This window comes from Pagrus pagrus, assembly GCF_965226575.1.
Source record: "Pagrus pagrus genome assembly, chromosome: 10".
Classification (NCBI taxonomy): domain Eukaryota; kingdom Metazoa; phylum Chordata; class Actinopteri; order Spariformes; family Sparidae; genus Pagrus; species Pagrus pagrus.
The window spans coordinates 6,234,173-6,258,128 of NC_140194.1; the positions used below are offsets into that span (position 1 = coordinate 6,234,173).

The following is a 23,956-nucleotide window of genomic DNA, read 5'->3' on the forward strand; positions in this document are numbered from 1 at the left end:
GTACGATTAGCATGACGTGACGTACAAGCTAACGGCTTCTCATGACTAACGGGCGACAGGCAACAGGTGAGGGAGCTGATGAAAGGTGGAGTTATGACTTTATTATCACCTCACTGTACTCTAGGGACACTAGGGTCATGTCCCCACCACTTTTTTAAAACGGGCAGCTTCACTTTATGAAAGCAAAAGTTGTTAAAAATGTTGGAAAAATAAGCTTTCACCAAAGAAATGTTAACTAATAAATCAGCACCTGCAGTTTCAAAATGGCTGCTTCTGATTCTATGGAAACATCCACTTTTCTGTCCCTTGTCTTCACAGAAAAAACACCTTGAGACTAATTGTTTACAATCAATAACATAATAGGTTATTTGAACAATTACTGCCTCTTAAGCCATCAATTTGGCAATATTTGGTTTTTAATCATTTGTTGAACATTCAAAACACCACAGAGCTCCTTGTCCCCACAGTCACGTGTAGAGAGAAAGTGCCATATTTTGAGTTGCCAACCATGTTTTTCTACCATTTAAAATGCAATATTGTATACATAACTATCAAATATATGATAGAAATTACATTAAAAAATATATATTTCAAAATACATATTGTAGAATCGTCCCCCGGAGTCGGAAGCCAATTATTTTGACAAACTTTATTTCCTTTGACCTATTTTCTGAAGAAATGTGAAAGAAATGACATGGTTACGTCCACTGTCTCTTTTCAGTTAGAAAGAAATGTTCACATTTATTCAAGATTTCATACGAAGCTTTTTGTAGACGTCGCTGGTTTGATCTACTTTATTTGTAGGGAATTGTATTTTAAAAAGTAGAATACAAATGGATTGAATTACATGATTTACTTAGTTTTAAATGATTGACAACATGTAGTTTGATGCCCTGTAGCAGCCATTTATAAAATGCATTTTTAATGGATATTGTCACTGGTGTTATTTTCCTTATGGGTAAAACCAGTTTTTAAAAAAATCAGTAAGCTTTCAGTTATCTGTATTCATAGAGTCAATGAGTTATGGTCAGGTTTTAAATGTTGGAAAAGGAAGTCATTTTGCACTTTCAAAAGTGGACGGTTCTGTAGAATGACCCATTACAAATGAAGGAATCTGGTGCTTTGTTCGGTAGAGACCCAAGCTAAAACCCTTATTTAATTTAAATAATTTTCTTCAGTGAGAATGAAATGCAAAAACTACCATTCCCACTAAAAGGGTGACTCATATTATGAAATCTGTCGAAATACTTTTTTCAGACCCAGTTTATGTTTTGTCCGGTTCGTGTTAATTGATCCATTAATCTTGTCTTGTTTGTATTCTTTTGGAATGTCTTAATCCTATCAAATGTAAACAGTATATCACTTCCTATAAGAAATCCAAAGTAAAACACTAATAACTGCTATAATCATGTTCATTTTATTGTAAATATACAGCAAACAGCATAATTTTTTTCTTGTTATTTGTTACAAACAAAAGTGCATCACTGCATTTTTCTTCTATATTAAAATGTGATTCATTAATAAGGGCTACCAGTGTACAAATGTTAAAAAAAAAGAAATTATATATCTATAAAACCGCAGCTTCTGGTAATGTGTTTATTCACAGAGCATTTGCTAACTGATTTTTCTGAACAACACTTGATGGAGATGAGAACTAGATGATGATCTTGACAGGAAGATCAGGAGATGATTACTTCAACCCTGGGAAGGAGACAAGCTAAGCTCCTGGATTTGTCTCCCAGTCTGTTGTATCTGAAATGAACAGAAACAAACAATTAACATGGACAAAAACAGAATTCCTTTTAATTCAAGAAATAGAATAATGTTCAAAAAGTAAAAGAAGTTTAAGTGCTAAATATGTCTAGTATTTCTCCAAAAGCTTTTCTAATCTCATCAGAATAATTAGCTTATTTTATGTCTTTTACATGTTACAATGCTTATTTGTGTATTCTTCACACACCTATCATTTTCGTTCCCTCCTTGGTCTCAGCTGGAACACCGATCCCGTACTCGTTCTCAGCAGTGACTCTGAAGAAGTAGATTCCTCCCTCCTCCAGGTCAGACACCTTGTAGGATAGTCGGCGGCATTTGTCAGTGAGTCTTGTCCACCCTTTCCTGCTGATGTCCCGTATATCCACAAGGTAGTTCTTGACAGGGGCCCCTCCCTCATTCTCAGGGATGTCCCAGAAAACAGTGGCAGAGGTCTTGGTCACATCTTTGACTGCAACACGAGATGGCGGACCAGGTGAATCCAAAACCCTCACATTCAGCGTCAAAGAGGCAGATCCGGCATCGTTTTGCAGTTTGACTATGTATTTGCCAGAGTCATCCCGCGTTGCCCCTTCCACTGTGATAGAGGTCACGGATCTGCAGGTGTTGATCAATCCTCTGACTCTCAGATCTACATCTGCTTTGTCCCATGTCACACTGGGAGCAGGTCTGCCTGTGAAAGGCACAGTCAAAGTGAAGGAACTTCCATCTTTAACAAGCAGGGTCTTCCTCATCTCAGGGGTAACATCAAACCTGGGCTCCTCCTCTCTATCCATGGCCACTTCAGGATCTGTTTCTGGACTGGGATCGCTGATGCCAATCTTGTTTATTGATCTGACAATAAACACATATTCATTGTGTGACTTGAGTCCATTAACTGTAACCACTGTTTGATCTGTGTTATGGACACCAACAGACCAGTCATCTACTGTTGACAACCTTAATTCAACTTTATATCCAGTGATTGGTGCTCCACCATCAAACAGCGGCTTGTTCCATGACAGAGTGATGGATGACTTGGATGAATCAATTATGGTGGGTTTTGCAGGAGGGGAAGGTAGAAACGCTGGATCCTCTGCCAGAGTGAGTGGACAAGGGATACTGGGTTCACTGAGCCCGCCAGCATTCTCAGCAAAAACTCTGAATTCATACTCGCATCCCTCTTGCAGGCAGGAGGCTTTAACACGTAGGTCATAGACTGGTTTCTTATTGACACGAACCCAGCGTACACCCTGCTTCTCCCGCTTCTCTATAATGTAACCACTGATGCGGCTGCCACCGTCAGTGGCAGGTCTCTTCCAGCAGACAGTCATAGTGTCGCTGGTTGCACTTGTGACCTCGACATCCGTGGGAGCAGATGGGATAGTAAAGGGATCCATGGCTTTGATAGGTTCACTTTCCAAAGTCTCGCCTTCCCCATACTTGTTCACTGCCCTTACCCTAAACAGATATTCATTGCCTTTAAACAGCTTGGTTATTTTGCAAGTAGTTGCCATCATGTCTCCGTACACAAGGATCCAAGCAACACGACTGGTTTCACACTTCTCAACAATGTAGTACATGATCTCAGCACCACCAGTCTCAGGAGGGGGTGCCCATGACAGGGTACATTTCTCTGCTGAGAGGCCAGACACTTCCAGAGGTCCAGCAGGTGGGCCTGGCCTGTCCAGGACCTTGCAGGTGATTGTCTTAGATATGGTACCACCTGTACTCTGTAGGGTCAGAGTATACTGTCCAGAATCTTTCCTAACACATTCTCTGATAAGTAAAGAGGTATGCAACATTGTTGCAGTTATTTCAACCCTTCCCTTGGTGGCAATATTTCTGCTATTTTTCAACCAAAACACTGTAGGGTTGGGTCGCCCAGAGATGTCAGCATCTATTCTTAGGAGGTCTCCTGCTTTGACAACCACAGCCTGTTTAAATTTGTCCTCCAAGTTAATTCTGGGTGGCTCCACGTCATGCTGTATTGTAACAGGTCCTGTGGTTTCAGAAGGTGCACTTAAGAGCTCAGCAGAATTCTTTGCAATCACACGAAAATCATACTCTTCATCCTCTGTGAGGCCAGTCACTTCCAAGAAGGTGTCCAGTAAATTTGTGAAGTTGCATTTTAGCCAGCAACTATCTGGTAGCTCTTTGCGCTCGACAATGTACCCAGTTATTTTAGCCCCACCATCATATTCTGGTTTGTCCCATGAGAGGGAAACTGAGCTGTTAGTTATATTGGTGACTGTCAGATTGCGTGGAGGATCGCACTGGTCTCTTGCTGCCACAGGCTCAGAGGCCTTACTGCATGGTCCGATACCAGCCATATTTTCAGCACAGACCCGGAATTCGTATATCAGACCTTCTTCAACACTTGTTACCTTGAATTGGTTCTCAGTCACTGGGCTTTTGTTTAACTTAGTCCACAAAATACTGCTTTGATCTTTGCGTTCAATATGGTAACCAATAACAGGGCTGCCACCATCACTGTCTGGCCTGCTCCATGCAACCACCATTAAGGACTTTGAGGCATTCAGAACTCTGAGGTCAGTTGGTTGTCCAGGGGTCTTGAAGGGATACTGAGCAACAACAGGTTCAGACTCAACGAAGTGGCTTTTTCCGTAGCGATTCTCTGCAGCAACACGAAACTGATATTCAGTGCCCTGTGCCAGACGGGAAATTTTGATTGATGTTCTGGCCACTGTAGCTGACACAGTCTGCCATATTGTGCTGCATGTATCTCTCTTCTCAACGAAATAATTACTAATTTCACATCCGCCAGTGTAATATGGGGGCTGCCATGACAAAGACACAAAGTCAGCACTCACTTCATCCACACTGAGGTCACTTGGTGGTCCAGGTCTTTCAAAAATATTAACAAAGATTTCAGCTGATGTGGTTCCAACAGAGTTGGTCAGGGTCACCTCATACATGCCAGCATCTATTCTGGTTGCATCTTTGATAATGATCTGAGATGATGTGTCAGATATATGCGTATTTACCCTGCTTGTCTCTTTTAGTAAGCTGCCATCTTTGTTCCAAGCTATGGTTGGTGGTGGTACAGCCTTGAATGGGACCTCAATCTTTAAATCATTTCCTGCCTTCACACTGAATGTGTTGCACAGCAAATTAATAATGGGCCCAGCACTGGTATCATTTACTGTAACAGGTGCCAAAAGGTACTTGGGTTCACTTTTTCCTTTTTCATTCACAGCACTCACTCTAAAGAAATACTCCTTTCCTTTAGCCAGCCCATTGATAGTCACTTCCAGTGCTTTACTTTCTGAACATATTGTCCATGAATCATCTCCCTTAGTCTGCATTTCTACAATATAACATGTGATTTTGCTTCCTCCATCATGGTCAGGCTTCTCCCAAGAGAGTCTTCCACTATTGCCAGTAACATCACATACTGAGATTTTGCCAGGAGGCAGAGGAGCTTCAGACACTTTAATAGCCTCAATGGTCTCTGCTGGCAGACCACTGCCAAACTCATTCACAGCCAGGACACGGAAATTATAGAAGCACCCTTCCTGGAGATTGTCAATTTTGTATGAGTTTCTCACACAGTTGCTACAGACGCTTGTGAACGCCATCCTAGCTTCCTCTCGCTTTTCTATGATATAGTGCGAAATCTTTGCCCCTCCATCAATGAGAGGTGCCTCCCAGGAGATGGACACAGAGTCTCTCTTCACATCCTTTACCTCTAGATTTGTTGGTGCGCTGGGAGAGTCTAGTACTTTCACATTGATGAATGCTGATTTAGAACCACTGTAGTTCTCAGCAGTCAGCACATATTTTCCTGTGTCATTTCTATTGACATTCTCGATCAATAACACTGTGTGGGAGCTTGTTACCTCAATTTGAGCACGCTCGCTGATGGTGCCACCTTCCTTTGACCATTTAACCTCAGGCTCTGGCCTTCCTCTGATGGTGACAAAGAGACGTAACATGGAACAGGCTCGGACACTGACAATCTTCCTCAATGTAGAGTCCAACTCAATCTCAGGTGCCTCCAGTTTTTCAGCAGCCACCACAGACCCTGGTAGGTCCACATGCTCTCCAATTCCAGCAGCATTCATCGCACGTATACGAAAATTGTACCCTGCATTTTCCCTCAGTCTTTTCACTGTGTAGTTTGTGTCCTCTACACCTGTACTGGGAGAGCATGTGATCCACTCATCCTCTGCTGCTGCTTTCATCTCAACTACAAATCCACTAATGGGTGCTCCACCATCATAGATGGGCTTTGACCAAGTAAGAGATACACTGCTGCTAGAATAGTCTGTCACTTTGGGGTTGGTAGGGGGACCGGGTGGATAAGTAGCATCACATACTTTTATATACTCGCTCGGCTCACTGGGTGTGCCCACACCAGCAGCATTTTCTGCCAGTACTCTAAACTGATAGCAATGTCCCTCAGCGAGTCCTGTGCATCGGAAACGCAAGTCGTTAAGTCTTCTCTTGTTGCATTTGGTCCATCTGACACCCTCTTTGTCACATTTCTCCAGGATGTAGCCATCAATCTCTGAGCCCCCATCAGTCTCAGGCCTTTCCCATGTTAGCAGCACAGAGTCGCCAGTCACAGTGCTGGCTATAGGGGTCGAAGGTGCACTAGGTGTTGTGAAAGGATTTTGTGCAATGAATGGCTCTGATTCCAGAAATTCACCAACACCAAATTTGTTCACACCAGCAATTCGGAATATATATTCTTTACCAGGCACCAGTTTTGTCACTTTGTAACTGACAGCTTCAACATGAGAGTCAACTGCTGTCCATGTAACACGGCTGGTCTCCCTTTTTTCAATAATGAAGTGGGAGACACTGGCACCGCCATCATTTACAGGGGGGTTCCAGTGAAGATTACATTTCTCTGCACTGACAACTTTCACCCTCAGAGATCCATCTGGAGGACCAGGTCTGTCCAACACCTTAACACTAACCGGGATGGATGTAGTTCCACCAATATTACTGAGGCTCAAGAGAAAGTGTCCCCCATCCACTCTTGTACAGTCCCTGACAGTCAGAGTCGTATGTGTGAGGGTGTTTTTGACCTCCATTCTCGGTGTAACTTTGTCAATTTCTTTTCCATCCTTCATCCACGTTACTTCAGGTAGGGGCTTCCCAAAGTAGTCAGCATCAATAACGAATGTCTCACCAGCCGGAACAATAGTAGTACTCTTGAACTTAGGATCAATAAATGCTGTGGGTCCTTCAATAACATCCTGAGCGATGATGATTACACTTTCTGAAGGTGCGCTCCAAACACCAGCACCGTTTTTAGCAGTTACTCTAAATTCATAACTGTCACCTCCTATCAGACCTGTGACTGTGAACTCATTCTCAATAACATTGGTGAAGTTTGCCTTCATCCATCTGCCATCTGGGAGCTCCTTCTTTTCAACAACGTAGCCTGTAATGGTGCTTCCACCATCATACTTGGGCTTTGCCCACTGAAGTGTGATGTTCTCTCTCGTAATGACAACAGCTTCAGGTTTACCAGGAGGATCACAGCGGTCTCTTGCCACATAGCATTCAGATATCTTGCTAGATGGGCTGAGTCCAGCAATATTCTCAGCAAAGACTCTGAATTCATACTCAATGCCTTCCTCCAGTCCACTTGTCTTGAAGCGAGCATCAGGTATAACGAGTTTGTTTAGTTTGGTCCATAAAATGCTGTTCTTCTCTTTGCGTTCAAGGTGATAGCCAATGATGGGGCTTCCTCCATCTTTGGCAGGAGGCTCCCATTCAACCACCATGCTGTACTTTGTCACTGTGGATGCAAAGGGGGTGCCAGGAGCAGTGGGCACACTGAAAGGATATTTTGCAGTCACAATTGGAGAGGTGATTGCAGTACTCTTTCCATATCTATTTTCTGCAAACACCCTGAATTGGTATTCACTTCCCGTCTTCAGTTTGGTGACTTTGATTGTGGTTCTTACTGTTGTTGCTGACACAGTCTGCCATTCTGTACTTGTAGTTTCCCGTTTCTCCACTACGTAGTTGTCTAGCTGACAGCCTCCTGTGTATTCTGGTGGCTCCCAGGAGATGGTAACGTAGTCAGAACTGATCTCATCAATCCTCACAGGCCCTGTGGGTGGGTCAGGCTTTTCAAGAACCACCACAGTGATCTCTCCTGTATATTTTCCTGCACAGTTGGTTGCTGTGATAGAGTACTGGCCGGAGTGCTCCCTGGCACCATGTCTGATGTGAAGAACTGTTAATAATGATGTATTTGAAATCTCCAGCCTTGATGTTTCTTTGACTGCCTGACCATCTCTTTGCCATTCAATCTTTGGTGCTGGCTGCCCAACCACTGGAATCTCTACTTTCAGATCTTGACCGTTCTTTACGGTAAATGTGCTAAAAGTTATTTGGAGTTTTGGTTTAATGGCATTTTCCAAATCTGTAGCAGGGTTAGGTTGGACGTTAGGGTTGTGCTCTCCATTTTCTGCAGAAGTGGCGGCCTGACCTGGTTTGAGGAAAGAAATTAGATAGGGCTGGCTGTGGAGAATCATATTAATTATACAATATTTATATGACATCTCTATCTATAGTAACATAAATGGGTTAATGATTTCATTTGTTTTGCATCTATTTTTTAATTGACTTCTCAGAAAAAAATAGTCGATATCATGGCATACTGCATAGTAAGTAGAATAATATTTACACAGTGCACAGTGATAAGATGAATGCATACCTCTGACAATGACTTGGCGGGGTGACTGGGAATTCATTGCTGTGAGCTTTGCTTCGGTATCTGGTGTCGTACTTATATTTAGAGTGTGAGCTTTATCTTCTGCTTTCTTTCCCGCCTGCAAAAGAGAATGGTACAAGAACTGTCAGAGAAAGTAAAATTAAAGACAAGCATAAGGCAATACCTCTCTTTTTTCTTTTCCCCCCCGAGGACTGTTGTGTTGTTTGTTTGTTTGTTTGTTTGTTTGTTTGGAAGTAGACTGTACTTTAGCTTTATGACCACATTAAAATTACTATACATGTTTAATACTAATAGGATTTTGACAAAACTAACTTTAGTGTATAAAACAAGTGTAAATGTAGGTCAAGTGAGGTGATGTGTTGGTAATAGAAACTCTTGATGGTGTTTAAAATAACTAGAGACATGACAGACCTCGTTGCCATCTGTTCTACTGAACGAACAGATACAACTCTATTATTATCCCCCTCTCAAAGCTCTAATATAAGGTTTAAACCATTTCACTTAAGTAATAAACACAAGATGTAAGGGATCATTAATCATAAAGTTAATTCTGAGGTGCCCCCAATTCCTTCTGTACTATATTTCAGCAACTTTTAAGATATAATTGCTGAGTTAAGCTACATTTCCAAACACAACTGTACTCACCTCATTGTTGCTGGCTTCCATCCTTTCTCTTGCTTGTCCTTATTTATGTGAAAGAAATGGAAAGTGAATTCAGTTAATATCTTAGTTAAGATGGATTAACGTGGTGAGCCTCACGACTGTGTGGCAGACGTACACAGCTCTGCCAGTCACTGTCTGCTTTATCTCCAAAAGCATGCAGCGACCAAAATAACCAGGGTGCCTGATTGGCCAGCTGCTCATTCTTTCAAAGTTAGTCAAGCAACATGGGTCAGCTGGGGGAAAATGGAAAGCTCCTCAACAGTAAAATATTGCACACATACTATTCCAGTGACAAGGGGGTTTACCCATGACTTTACAATGTAGATATCCTCTAAATACCTTTGTGCGTATGTCCACGAGGGGGGTTGGGTTATATGAGAGCACATATTAAGTGAACACAAGCCTTTCCTTTTCTTAAATGCAACTCCAAGTGGTGAACATACAATAGGTAAGAAGAACAGTAGTGAAAGTAAAACACATCATGTATAATAGAGTAAAACTATCAGATAAAATTAGAAATGATGGAAGAACAGTAAAATTCAAACTGCAAGTCAAAATATACAGACACTAGACAGAAGCCTGGCTTTTAAAGATTAAGATACAATGTTAAATCCTCTCTTTGGTGAGTATGTTGTAACTGTATCCTATGTCTCCTATTTAAATTAATTATGTAAGGTATGCTTATGGTGATCTGTCTAGTATCTCTGCTGCCACTAATGGTAACACTTTATAATAACTATAATTTATATATGGTAATGGTAATTTATATTAGTTGATAGTTATTTCACTCTTAATAAACAATGAAATGCTTTGTTAACTATTTATCAAGCAATGTAAATGTATTAACATAAGTTGCAAATTTATAATGACCATCCCAATAATGTTTATAGATGAACTACACAGTATTTTTTAACCATCTACAGAGTTTTATAAACATCAGTTGCCACTTTACCATAAGAAATTGCTTTATAAATGGTTTATAAAGTTGTTTTTATTTGTTGACAATGAGATAACTATTAACTAAAGTGTAATAATCAATTAACCATTTATTGTTGATGGTTATTATAATGTTTGACTTCACCATCAGAAGACAAATAAAACTGTATTAGTAATCTAAAGAGACTAACAATAACATAAATGTACACAACTTTTAATGTGGTACTGAGAGATTTTGCGAATTACGCTCTAGGAACATTTATTCTGAAAAACGGAACCCGGAAATACACTAATAAACCGCGACGAAGAAGAACGCGTGTAACCGGAAGCTAGCCGGCGGAGCACACCGGTGACGGAGAGAAACCGGGTGGAGAAAGTAGTCACCGGTTAACGAATGTGAGTTAGTTGAACCTCTTTAAGACTTTTAACCTGCATTTTATCTCAAGACGCCACTTGGACTCGCTGGTATTGACTGAAAATAAAACGGTGAGTAAGCTACACTATCAACACGAACCAGCTCTGTGTTATTGGCAAACAACCAATGAATCAAGCATGAGTGCTAGAAATCAATCTTTCAGATAACACAGTAAAATGATACATGTTTGTATCAGTGTTTCTAGACTGGTTGCACTGTGTGATGTTGAGCTGGCACTATGAAAGTGTTTCTGCCTTACATTAATGTTTCCTGATTTCAGAGCTTTCATTGTCTTCACACTACAGCTGATATGATAGGATATGTTTATTATTCAATTGCTGAGGTAAATTAACTGACAAAAATGTAAATGATTAATTAGTAGTTTATTATTTTAGGTGTAGATTCTCAAATGTGAATGTTTTTTTGTCTTTTATGATCGTAAACACCTCGATTATTTGATATTTGGTCATTGTACAGACAAAATAAGCATTATAATTCCATCAACCTGGCCTCTGGAAAATTGCAATGTCTTCTTTGACTATTAACAGACACTTTATTAATCGATAATCGTTATTTGCTTAATGTTCGTAGGCTCCACATGTGACCTATGGGCTCAATGTGATAATTGAGCAAGATGACGCCCAACCGACCCAACCTGTTCTAAGATATGATGCCTCACTGTTCACCAGCAGGTCCAACCATGCCGTTCCAGTTTGTGTACAGCAACCAGGACTTTGTCACAGATCTGCGTCAGAGCAGTGGAAACAGTCCTGGGATGGCCTCAAAACCAGCAAAGTTTGACACAACCATCAAGACCGGTTGGACAGACAGGATGGACCGTGGGCTCTTTCGCTACGATCTTGGTGACTTACAAACGCGTATCCTGCCAGGCCCACATAGATATGTGGCCCAGCTGAATATTCAAAGAGGAACACAGAGAAGAAAGCCTCAGGAGATACTGAGCGTTCAGCAGGAGTTCAATGCCAAGCAGTTTAATTTTAACAAAGTCAATCCAGAAGAAATCATATGTGAGATGGTAAAGGACTCTGAGGGAGGGAATGGGTCCTGCAGGATGATTGTGCTGGTCAACGTCAGCCCTTTGGAGTTTGGACATTGTCTCTTTGTTCCAGATCCATCACACTGTTTACCACAGATCCTGACGATGTTCATCATCCAGGTCGGTATTGAATCTGTGCTCCTGAGCTCCGATCCTGGCTTTCGTGTGGGGTTCAACAGTCTTGGAGCGTTTGCGTCTGTCAATCACTTACACATGCACGGTTATTACCTGGACCAGGAGCTCAAGGTAGAATCTGCGCCGGTCAAGCCGCTGGTTCCTGGACAAGGGTTTTATCGCTTGTTGGACTTTCCTGGAGGCTTTTTGTTTTACACAGAATCAGAGAGCGTGGAGAAAGTATCCAGAGCCATCTGTAAAGTAACAGACCGTCTCGTGGCCAGTAATATCGCTCACAACCTGTTCATGACTCGAGGATGTCCTCCCTGCGATCGCATACAGAATGAAGAGGATCGCCTTTCAAGAAAAGGCGTTCGTATTGCTGTATGGCCCAGATTGTCAAACTTCGGTGCCAAGGAAGAGTCTGCCTTCAATGTTGCTCTGTGTGAGCTGGCTGGACATTTACCATTCAAGAACAAGAAAGACTTCGAGCAAGCTACAGAGAAAGACGTAATAGATATCACCCAGAGGTATCTCCTCCCTGATGCGGAGTTTCAGACATTAGAAAAGCAGCTTACTGGTCATTTGATGGACTCATAATGTATCAACTAGGGATGTCATGATATTATGACTATTTCTGTCAAAATCAAGTTCTGAAATGTGTTTAGTATTTTGCTGTGAAGAAAACGAGAGCGTATCTTCACACTGCACGGCTGAACGTACACACTTTGGCCTAAATGTTACACTGGAAGTGCACAAGAACACCTTATCAATGAGGATATATTTAATGGACCTAATTGATGTGTTGTATTTAAACTGGTTGCAAATAAAATGCCCCAAACCTTTTTATCTAAAAACACAGAAGTTTTGTTTTTTACTTTGTGAGTTAGTTGTGTGTCACTATGATAAGTAGTCTTAGGCCACCTTTTCTGTCCAAGGACGGTCATTCCAGTTTGACAGAGATGGATTTCTTTACTCCTCTTTCAAACTATCTGTCTTCTTTGGCCAAGATGTTTACATTGTTATCCTCAAAGGAATAATTGTATCTCCTTCAGAAATTAAGCATCCATGCCCCAAGAATCACAGCCTACAGGTGAGTGAAGCAACCCTTTGACTGAAAGGCTACCAATTCGGGTGGTAAAAGTGAAAACAGTAGCTCTTGCCCCTCCTTCATTACTGCCAGTGAGTTTCCCGTAAGGTGAAGCTGCTCAGGATGCATCAGCATGTTAATGTGCTTAGCAGCTTCCAGGTGTGAGTGAACGTACCTGGTGTTCGGTCATTCCAGATGAAGAGAGCCAAGTCAATAAATAAAGGTTAGTTAAAAAAACAAGAAAGCCTCGTGTTTTTTATTTGTTTATGTTAAACAAATAGAAACCATCCAACTGTCTTTCCCTTATTCTAAAGACAATATGAGAAACAATTTTTGCTTCCACGAGGCTGACAGTGGTGCTCAGATGAAGGGGGCATAAATGCTACCCGTCATCCCTGAAGGGCACATCATCTGCCAGAATTACATCACCAGGGCAGCAGTGTTAAGTCGAGCAGTAAGATCAATGAGCATAGGTAGCTGCTCACTTATTTTTTTTAATGAGGTTCCTCATAGGTGAACAAACAACCAGTGCATTGATCTATATGTTTAGATGCAGATATGCTCAGGTGTTTCAGGATATATGGAGCACAAACATACATGCTGCAGTTTATGATAAATGGTCTTCGTATCACATATAAAATCAATTTTGACACATTTTGGCAAACTGCATTCAGGACTAGATGCAAGTTTCTAGCAAAAATTTTAAAAAATTGCATCATGGTTTTATATCTTTTCAAACTTGTCGAAATGTCCACAGAGTCACCTTCATCCTTCAGTCAAACCTCAGGGCTCGTTGTAGCCAGTCAGTCTGGTCATTAGCAGAACAGCCCTGCATAGATTGTTTGACGACCACAAATATGAATCTTGCCAATGTATGTTGAGTAAATAATGGGGACTCTACACTGATTATTCACTGATGGTTTGTTCACTTACACAGCTGCATCATGTCCACGTTTTTGATACACAAATGACAATTTGTAGCTAAATAAGAGATAAAACTCAAAATGCATGAAGTGTCTCATCACTTTCCTTTATGAATCATGATACAGTAATCCTGGCTTTATCCCTTTGATTCCTCAGTCCTGGGGGTCAAGTTAAAGAAGCCCAAATAGACTTAATAGAATGAGGTGTACTGACGTCACATTACATATTTTTGGGATTTAAGTTCAGATTATTTAGAGAGTGGGTGACTATATTTATATTCCTGAACAATTACCATTTTATTGGGCTTACTAATAATAATTATTAGTTTTTTCTTTTGTTGGTTTGTGTCAGTTTTCTCCACGTCTTACAGTTTCATCAGAGGATAAAGGGAAACATGCACGTGACATTTATGAGCTGCTGTACTGCGTGAAGGCTGTACATGTGTTTCACTTTGCCGACACAACAAACAAGTACAGGACAGGTACGGCTGGATCATTCTTTGCTATTTACATTTGGCTCTCCATGTGTGCACATTCACTCTTTTTCCATTGTCAGTATTACCTAATGCAAAATGAATTGAGAAAGTTTAGTCTAGCCGGTGCCTCATCATAGTGAAGACTGAGCAAGTGACACAAACATTATACAATATTTTCTTTATTACCAACAGTTACATGAGAGAATTACTGCCACTCTCGTGCTTGAAGCTAGAGCTAGCACTTGCTTAGCTTAGCTTAGCATAAAAACTCACATTATCCTCCCACGAAAGAAAGGTTGTTGGTTGCACACTTGTAGTTTTAATGCTAAGTTAACCAGCTGCTGTCTCCATCAAGATATTTAACTTACTGTACAGACACAAGAGTGATATCAAGTGTCTTTCCCCTGAAATGTTAAAATATTCCTTAAAGGTGACCGCACTCTCCCACATGACACCACTGTCTGGATGAAGTGCAGTGGTTTGCAGGATTTTATCACGTTCAGCATCGCAATCTGCTGAATCAAATCTGTTGTCCGAGATATTAAATGTGATGAGTTGCAACATATCCAACTTTGCCACTGCAATGTAAATTCTCACCAGAGACAAACCGGCTCAACAGCACAATTTTAATTATTCCAGTTTAATTGTTCCAGTTTTAACACTTTACACTTGTGTTGTCTGAATCCTTTGAGCACTTAAATGCAAGAAAAGGATTAAATATCCGAGGAAAGTGATTATACAAGTATTTATTAGACAATTTTCCTACAGTAAACAAAAAGAACTGAATCCTTGTCTCAACCTTGAACCCTGCGGCTGTGATGGTTGACTAAGGCAAACCTGTCGTGCATCTTTGTAATGGGGCCCAGCTTGGTTACATGTTATTTACAGTTAATGCTTCACAGAACCAGCCCTGCACAGAGTGGATGAGAACGTCCCCACCCTCTGACTAGTACACGCCTGCCTGCAGGCTGATATTTACTACACGGAGAAGCTTCACATGTACAAAAATTCTGTTAATCTTTCTCTGACATGCAGTGTTTGTGTTTTGATTATAAGACCTAAGCAGACTAGTACAGCAGGTATAGTATACTAGTCCAGTATTTCCAGGATGTCATCTTTCTCCTGTTTGATCAGGATTTGAAGCATGTGTCATCCGTCCTTTATCACAAAACCAGTAGATTAGTAACAGTAGATTTCTACATTGTTGCCATTTTTGCATTGTTTGATGATTTATACCCATGCAAAGTGCTTGGAAAAAAATACTAAATAAAAAATGTTAAAAGCATTATGGTTCAAATAATGGAGCTTTTCTCTAACTTAAGATGTACCCACACCTGACAGGTGGGTCTAGTTCAAGTGTAGGGAGTGACTGTGGGAGGGTCATTACTCACGTTAAAGCAAACACCCACCTCTGCTCATCTTCACTTGTGCTCAAGATGCTCAGGGGCTTTTTAATTGTCACTTTTGCACAGCTACCTTGAATAATTCATTAAGTAAGTCTTTCTTTTAAAAACAAAGCAAAAAAAATACAAAAGATTAGCCAGATTAACCAGAGGCAATGGGCTGCATTCAAAGCTTCAGGGAATTGTGTGACGGTCAAAAAAATACTAATGTTCGCCTGAGTCTTCCAGCAGTTTGCTTCGTGTGGCAAATAGCCATGATCATCTTGTTTGGGGTTTTTATTCGTTACAATGAAGAATCGGACACACACTGGATAGAGCACAGAAGAACTCAAAATATATCAAGCGACATCGAGAATGACTTCTACTTCAGATATCCAAGTAAGTGATTTCAGTGAGATTTTCTATTTTATTTTCCAAATGTCTAATATCTCAATTATCGCTTTTATTTTGTCAATTTCCTGAACTAGAAATCCTTTAATCTTTACACACTTGCCTTTTTACTTTACTTGACTTTACATCAATATCTGTATACATCCACATTTAGTTTTCTTTTTTTCTATTTGTTTAATTTGTTTCTGGCTATACATCTTCTGTTTTCCTGGTAGTAAAATATGTTTCTACTTGAGGTACCATGTTGATAGTTCTTAGACTGTGTTGATCAGATTATTCCTGCATCGCTGACAAGGACACCCACAGGTTCACATTTCCCCAGGGGTTTGACTCCTCTCTGGCTTCTCTTTTCAGTTTAATTGAAGCTGACATGTCAACACTTATCTCTTCATATGGATAAAAACATTTTGGTCATATGAACGTGGTTACCTGCCACTTGGGGTTAGGGTTAATTAGGGTATTGTATGGGTGTGGTTTGAACTGTACACTTCCCCAACAACCCACGGTGCCGGTGTCAAGCTATGGTGCAGCCGTCTCAGATACCGTGTTGGATGTCAGATGATAAATGTATGTCCTGACACTGTCTGTTTGTCACGGGACCAGAGTCACGGAAACCTTGTTTTCCTAACGCCCCCCCGTCAGTGTTGGCAGCCTGAAATGTCTGAAGCCTTTCTTGTTTGTCAGACTGTAAAAAAAAATACACTGTGATATGATAAAGGGCTGTTTGTGGCAAATTCTTCTATGCAAACTATAATGTTTCTCAATACAGTAGGAACCTATTGTGCCCTGAGGTGTGTCGGGCGGTCACAGTGCTCTGTTGTAAATGATACTGGCTGGTTTATGCTGATACCCTCATACTGTTGTTTGCCGGTTATTGAAGATATTTACTGTCTCACAAAGAAGAGCCAGCTGTTTCCAGAAATGCTTTCATTTCCAACAATAGATCGAGCGCTCTGTTACGCCCTTGTTTTAATTATGGTTAATATTATTTTTGGAGCTTGAGGGCTAATCACTGACCTTAGAAACAGCTGTTTGATTTAGAAATTCTCAACACAAGCTCTCTTACTGTTTGTCTTTCTTCTGAAGCTTTCAACCTCATCTCAAGGACTTCCTCATTGTTGTCTGTTATCACTGAGGCATCCTTAATTTTTCCTCGTAGTATTTTGTTTATTGTTAGAGGCTACATGCACCTATAGTTCTGTTGAATAAATGTAGATGCACATTTAATTTTAAAGCAATCTATAACAAAAAACTATTTAAAAACTCTCCATGTCAAAATTTTGTTTCAAAGATGTTTTTAGTTCCTGTAAGCAAAAACCTTAAAGATCATATTTGTAAGAATAGTTGATTCTTGAGTCTTATTCCTAACTTGCCAACAAATATCAACTCTTTGGGTTAGTGGCTGGCCTGACCTACCAATCCAAAGCATGACGACCTGAAACAAATCAGACCTTTAATATAGCTCTGTATCATCATAACATACTGAATCAGAGAGTAACAGTAAATACTTTATGTCCTTGAGTCATCTTCACATGATTTCCCCTCCTTATCTAATATGCCCTCATGTGACTGTGCAGGTGACGTGTTGTGAAAGCAAACTGTCCATACACACATACATAAAGATCATGTACTGTATATGTGGCATTGCTGACCCAATGGGATAGAAATATGTTTTTAAAAGTTAAATAATTTGTAATTTGTTTTGCATATAATGTGTTTTTTATCTTTCAAATTGGAAAACTTATTCCAGAAAGCAGAGTTATGTAGCTGTCAGAAGCCAAGAATGTGTATTGATCGTCTAATAGAGGAAACATCTCAACAAGAGCAGTGACAGAGTCTGCTGAGGCCCGAGGCTAAAAAAATCAGAGGGGCCCCTCCAACCAGCTGTCATCTGCATAATGTTATAAATAACGTTACACAAACAAAATATATACGAAATTGAGGTGCTAGGAATGCACTGTATGGTGCCTTTATGGGAGGGTTAAGCAGGTTTAAGCTGTCATTGCAAAATGTGCCAATATAAATGGTCGTCCTTATCCCTCCCTTCTTCTGTCTTCTTCTCGCCCTATAGGTTTTCAGGATGTCCATGTGATGATCTTTGTTGGGTTTGGCTTCCTGATGACGTTTCTTAAGCGGTACAGCTTCGGTGCAGTCGGATTCAACTTCCTCATCGCAGCCTTCGGCATCCAATGGGCGCTGCTGATGCAAGGCTGGTTCCACTCCCTGGACTACAGTGATGGAAAGATCAAAATAGGAGTTGAAAAGTAAATTAATTGAACAAAATCCCCTCTTCTTATTCTATTTAATTTGAATGGAAGTATCTAACAATAGAAAGTCAGGGCTCAATGATAACTGCGAGCATCTGAGTTTAGGGAAATTCCTGTGAAATATGACTGACGGGAATATGTTTCTGTACCTGCATGGCTTCACACACGGATACACAGTGAGGCAGATAAACCTGTCTGACTGACACAATCCCATAAAGATAATTCAGATGTAGTGTTTGTGGACTCAGTGGTTAGAAGGTAAACAGAAACTTTGAGGAGAAGTGATGATACTGCTGAAGTGCAGCCAAGTCACTGTGTGTGTGTCAACAGATATGAAAGGTGTGTATGTTATGATACCTGTGTGTGACTGTCAGAGATATGAACCTGAGTCATTGTGACTTGGACCCAAATCACTGTTTTAATGACTTGCAACTTGACAGGAAAAAAAAAAGATTGAGTGAGACTCGACTTGAACTCGCCTGAACTCTTTTTATTTCATGTTTGATAATGGATTTGTTTCCATAGATGTTTATTCAAATAGTGGGTGTGTACAAGAAATCCTTAATCTGTTCATAACTGACATATATTGTAAGTTTGGAGCTGGTGTAGTCTGACTACAAATTAAATGAATGCTTTTTGAACAGTAAGACAAACATTCTTGAATGTAGTTGTACTCTTGTTGATTCTCTGTTCTTGAATATGTACATCTTTAGCCAGTATGAATACTTGACATCTGACTTTTTTTCCCCTTCCTCAGCCTGATCAATGCTGACTTCTGTGTGGCCGGATGCTTAATAGCCTACGGGGCGGTGCTGGGTAAAGTCAGTCCGGTCCAGCTGCTGGTTATGACTCTGTTTGGGGTCACATTGTTTGCTGTAGAGGAATACATTATCCTGAATCTCATACATGTAAGTTGAAACAATTTCATTTTGTTTTGATGTAATTTATATGTTTATGCATCAGATGTAGCTGGTGATGTAATAAAATTGTGTGACATAGATGGGGACGTTGTTTTGTTTGCTTGTGGTTTGACAAACAGCACATGAAGTACCGGCAACATCCTGGCAAACACCTCATAACATCCTTATATCTGTAGTTAATGTATCTATTGCTACTTCTACTACTAATGTTAATATGTTCCTACCTGAAGGCCAGAGATGCTGGAGGCTCCATGGTGATCCACACATTTGGAGCTTATTATGGTCTTTCCATCTCGTGGATGCTCTATCGGCCAAACCTGGACCAGAGCAGTCGTCTGCAGGGCTCCTGCTACCACTCGGATGTCTTTGCAATGATTGGTGGGTAATGATTTTTTCCAACTTTCACAGCAGGGTTTTTAAGGTTCTTACCTGATGATCTCCCCACCACTTTCTGATCAGGCACCCTCTTCCTGTGGATGTTCTGGCCCAGCTTCAACTCAGCCATCACGGACCACGGGGACGGACAGCACAGAGCAGCCATCAACACCTACCTGGCTTTGGCCTCAACTGTGCTCACCACTGTGGCCATCTCGAGCCTCTTCCAGAAGCATGGGAAACTAGACATGGTAACGACATGCTTCAAATCAGTCACAAACACTTGCATCATGAATTTCAGATAATGTGTATGATGGACATGATTATGTACCTGAACACCCTCAACCTTCATTCTGCCTTAAAGAGATGGAGTGTATACGTTGTTTTACCTGATACCATGAACACATCATTCACTAAGATTATTCAAACTCAGTTTTCTTCCATGACCGATGCATCTGATTCTCAGGTTCACATCCAGAACTCCACTCTTGCCGGAGGCGTCGCAGTGGGAACTGCAGCAGAGTTCATGCTGATGCCTTATGGGTCTCTGATTGTAGGCTTCTGCTGTGGTATCATCTCCACACTGGGATATATCTACCTCACGGTATGGTATTGGTTGGTTTATTGTGTTCTAGCTGTAATGAGACAAGCAACTGTCAGAGTTTCCAGGCTTTCCTCATTATGCCACTTGTCACTGCTTTTACAACTGTCATGTACCCTAAAATCAAGCCAATCTAAGCTGTTAAGATCTTTTTAACTGTTGCGTCTCTCTCAGCCATTCATGGAGAAGTACCTGAAGATCCAGGACACATGTGGAGTCCATAACCTGCATGCCATGCCGGGAGTCATAGGTGGAATCGTGGGGGCCATTACTGCCGCAGCTGCAACAGAGCCAGTTTACGGCAGGGAAGGGTGAGTGGTCTTTGCGTGCAAAATAGGAAAACCTGCAGCCAGAAGTCATAGCAGCTTTAACTTTTTTTTGATTAAATGTTTTTATTTTAAAGGCTGATTAACACCTTTGACTTCGAGGGTGCTTTCAAAGACACGACTCCCACACGGCAGGGTGGGCTCCAGGCTGCGGGCCTCTGTGTGGCAATCTGCTTCGGTGTAGGCGGAGGCATCATTGTTGGTAAGGAACAACAGCCGCAACCGCCTTTCAGTTCGACCATGTAACTGAAATTAAACAGTACGTATGCAAATACTGTGTTTGAATAAGATGGGTGTATTCAGACACTGTGGATTAAAGACTGTGTGTTGGGATAAAGACTTTATTTGTATTCCCCTCAGGTTGTATTTTAAGATTACCTATCTGGGGAGATCCTGCAGATGACAACTGTTTTGATGACGAGCCTTACTGGGAGGTGAGAGACAAGTCTTTACAGCTCTGAAGAGGTTTTTGCTGATATTAAAACACAATACCTAATATTTTAAAGTAATATGTTTTGTTGGTTTCCTCTGGACCTTGATTAATCAACAGCACCAATCAGCTGCTCTGGTCAAACCTGCTGATTGGAGGCTTTTCAGATTTGTCTCGTACAATTTGATCTGACCAGAAGATTTTTAGTGAGTAGCTAATCAGGACCAGGTCAGGCTGTGATGCATTACGAGCGATACTGTGTTCGTACTGTATGGACATATGATGGCTGACTTTGATTTACAGGAAAGATTAGTTTGTTATGCTAGTCTTTCTCAGTAACATTTTACTTCCTTGTGTTGCTTATCCCGTGGTTGTGTTTACACTCAGTGAATGATCTACCGTCATTCAGCCGCCTCTATTTACACAAAGAAACACCTAATAATTTTCCACCTTGTGACACTATTAAGTTCTCACAGCTTCATACTTCTTGTTGATGATGTGTTTATTACACATCTTCTGACTCATGTTGTTTAAACTCTTATTGTTCCCAGCTACCTGATGATGAAGAGAGCGTCCCACCAATCCTTCAGTACAACAACCACATGCGGAACAAAGATGTGTAAGTTGTCCTTTAAGTGTATCTGACAACAGTGCTCTGGTCATGGAGATGTGCTTCTCTCACACCAAACAAGCGATGCAGGTATACTGGCTTTGTTGCTGGGAAATGTGCTGCATTCAATGTCCTCTTGGTGGCAGCAGATCCAAACTTGCAGAGACTACACGTGTTGGGGAATATCTGCTCACAGTGTTGAATACAGTAGGAATCAGGATGCGGCTGAAGACAGCATGGCGCCGCTGCTGGTCCCCGTCACTCAGTGTGGGAGAGATTATGAAATGCTGATGCAGACCCTGCACGTGCTCTGTGCTTCCAGGTGAAGCTCACCTGTGCTGTTTGTTGATAGGGGACGTTGAAAGCAGAGCTCCACACATGCAGCTCTTCAAAGTGACCTTGAAGGTGTGCAACAGAAGTCATGTTTATTGTGGAAATGAAATTGATACTATTTTTCTGCATCTTTGAGATCAGTCCAAATCCAAAACAAGGGCCGGCTTGGGAGGTAGAGCTGGGAACTGGACTTAGGAGAACGCTGTGCGTGGGATACGTACTGTCATGTGTTGTCACAAGGTCCATTTCTTGAGACGGTCAGAAATGTACCCAGAGTTGGAGGATAATTGATGTTTAAACCCACTTTGTCATTTAAACCATATGCTTTACTTCTTTTGGCCCTGACTTTTAATATGTCTGCCATTGAGGGAAAACATCTACAGCCCTGTCCGGTAGTTGCTATGTTCAGGAGCTCGGATGAATCAGGTTGATTAATTCTGTTCTTAAAGAAATGATTGATTTCACGTCTCCTTCAGTGTAAAATCTCCTAACCTTCCATCCTTCAGTTGCTCAGACATACTGTGTTTTCTCTTCTTGAGAAAATTAAATATACAAAGAGAGGATATACTGATAGTGACCTTTTTTATTTTTTAATTGGCAACATTTTTTTATTTTCATCTAATTTACAGACCTGCAGGCAGGGTGTGTATATGTTGGTGTGTCAGGGATTTAGGGGGTTTTGAATGCTGTTTTATAAATGTAATATATAAATACATACATACATTGTATAAACTGCATATGTATAATTACACACATAAATATTTCTTTTTAAAATTGTACATCTGTCATGTAAAACAAACAAACAAACATGAAACATCTACAGGCCAAATCTCGATAAATAAAATTATATTTTAATACAGGTCAAGATAAAATACATTCATCAACACTTGTAAATGAAAATATTTGATTTGATAATATTTACATGATAACTGTGAGCTTGTCCGAGGAAGATTGATTGTTTTTCACATATTATGTAATGCTTTTTTTTTTTTTCCAGAGAGGACTCAAATTTCACCATGGAGGCCGTGAGGACTTGATGCTGGTGGCTCCCTGTTTTCTACACACACATGATCCGTTTGTTCCTTTAATTCTCCTACTGGACAAAAATATTAATTTCATACAATTTATTCCCCACCAATCAAAACTGGGAGTTATTTTTCATACAGTAAATTAATTCCTGTTAACAGGGTTGTTTAGCCTTGAATTTAATCTTAATGTCTTGGTTTGTTTGTCTGAATTGAAAAAAGGAATAAGATAAGATATTTATATTCAGTTTAAATCAGTTAATAATCAATCAAATATTTATGTAAATACTAATATGTAAATTATTTGACATTATCATCGTTTATAGGTGTTTTCCCTTATTTCAGCATTTGAGAATCTTTCTCTTGTTTCACATAAAACAAGATTTAATGGATTTAAACTGTTTAACTGTGGGAACATAACCACGGTTCCTTTAGGTGGTTGAGGGCAAAATATTTAAAATTACATTTGCTTCAGAGCCGGTTGAGTTGCACTGTGAAGATTTTCCGCTGGAGCTTTTTTACATCCTATTTTTTCTTGATCTCATGTTTTCACTCTGTGTGTCATGTTGCCATTAGATGCATTAACACCAGAACTTCAGTTATTTAGTGTGTCTTCATGGAGAACTTTTATATTGAGAGTTATGAATATGGAGTTTCAACAATAAGAGCTGTGATATTTGAACAAAGTTATGCTGTGACGTTAAAAAAACAGGATATTTACCAACACTTTACTTTAATCCTGCTCTCTAGCAATTCATAAAAACTTAATAAATGGTTTGTAAGGTACTTTAATGTGTATGTAAGCACAAAAATGCTCTTTTTACAGCATTTGTCAACAATTGCAACTACAAAATACATTAAAGTGTATTATAAACCATTTCTTAAATATTTAGATAATGATTATAAATGCTAAATAAATGGGTTAAAGTAAATCGTTTGCAGATTTTTGCAAAATATATGTGTTGTCGTGCTGTTTTTGAAAAGTGAAAAGTTTTCTCATGGGAATGTAATTTCTAAAATAATAAAAGAATTATAAATAAAGCATTTTAATACCATGATATACGTTGCACTTCATTTGAATTCATTAATCTAAGTATTTTTATAACTGAGTAACCACTTAAAGAAAATA

At 40.3% G+C, this 23,956-nt stretch overlaps 3 protein-coding genes across 8 annotated transcripts; 2 read left to right on the forward strand and 1 right to left on the reverse strand.

Annotated features, from left to right (window-relative positions):
- Nucleotides 1-23,848, forward strand: rhcgb (Rh family, C glycoprotein b). 4 transcript variants are annotated; one of them, XM_084364029.1, is made up of 12 exons: nt 37-66; nt 15,845-15,928; nt 18,012-18,204; nt 18,965-19,115; nt 19,358-19,505; nt 19,587-19,753; nt 19,969-20,106; nt 20,278-20,414; nt 20,507-20,631; nt 20,790-20,863; nt 21,411-21,478; nt 22,800-23,848. In XM_084364029.1, the coding sequence occupies exons 1-12, from the start codon at nt 42-44 to the stop codon at nt 22,837-22,839; spliced, it is 1,350 nt and encodes a 449-aa protein (XP_084220155.1). In that variant the 5' UTR covers nt 37-41; the 3' UTR covers nt 22,840-23,848. The 4 variants fall into 4 exon arrangements, with proteins under 4 accessions (XP_084220156.1, XP_084220157.1, XP_084220155.1 ...); XM_084364030.1 differs by lacking the exon at nt 15,845-15,928 and having other exon boundaries at nt 1-66; XM_084364031.1 differs by lacking the exon at nt 15,845-15,928 and having other exon boundaries at nt 35-85.
- Nucleotides 1,395-9,497, reverse strand: LOC311263753 (titin-like). Its single transcript, XM_084364027.1, has 4 exons — nt 9,119-9,497; nt 8,456-8,570; nt 1,961-8,227; nt 1,395-1,752 (listed from the first exon to the last, which is right to left on the reverse strand). The coding sequence occupies exons 1-4, from the start codon at nt 9,137-9,139 to the stop codon at nt 1,718-1,720; spliced, it is 6,438 nt and encodes a 2,145-aa protein (XP_084220153.1). The 5' UTR covers nt 9,140-9,497; the 3' UTR covers nt 1,395-1,717.
- On the forward strand, nt 10,348-12,915 carry gdpgp1 (GDP-D-glucose phosphorylase 1). 3 transcript variants are annotated; one of them, XM_084364037.1, is made up of 2 exons: nt 10,348-10,558; nt 11,180-12,915. In XM_084364037.1, exon 2 carries the CDS (start codon nt 11,188-11,190, stop codon nt 12,256-12,258), a length of 1,071 nt encoding a protein of 356 aa, XP_084220163.1. In that variant the 5' UTR covers nt 10,348-10,558; nt 11,180-11,187; the 3' UTR covers nt 12,259-12,915. The 3 variants fall into 3 exon arrangements, with proteins under 3 accessions (XP_084220163.1, XP_084220162.1, XP_084220161.1); XM_084364036.1 differs by having other exon boundaries at nt 10,349-10,468; nt 11,079-12,915; XM_084364035.1 differs by having other exon boundaries at nt 10,349-10,558; nt 11,079-12,914.
- Nucleotides 23,849-23,956: the final 108 nt, after the last annotated feature.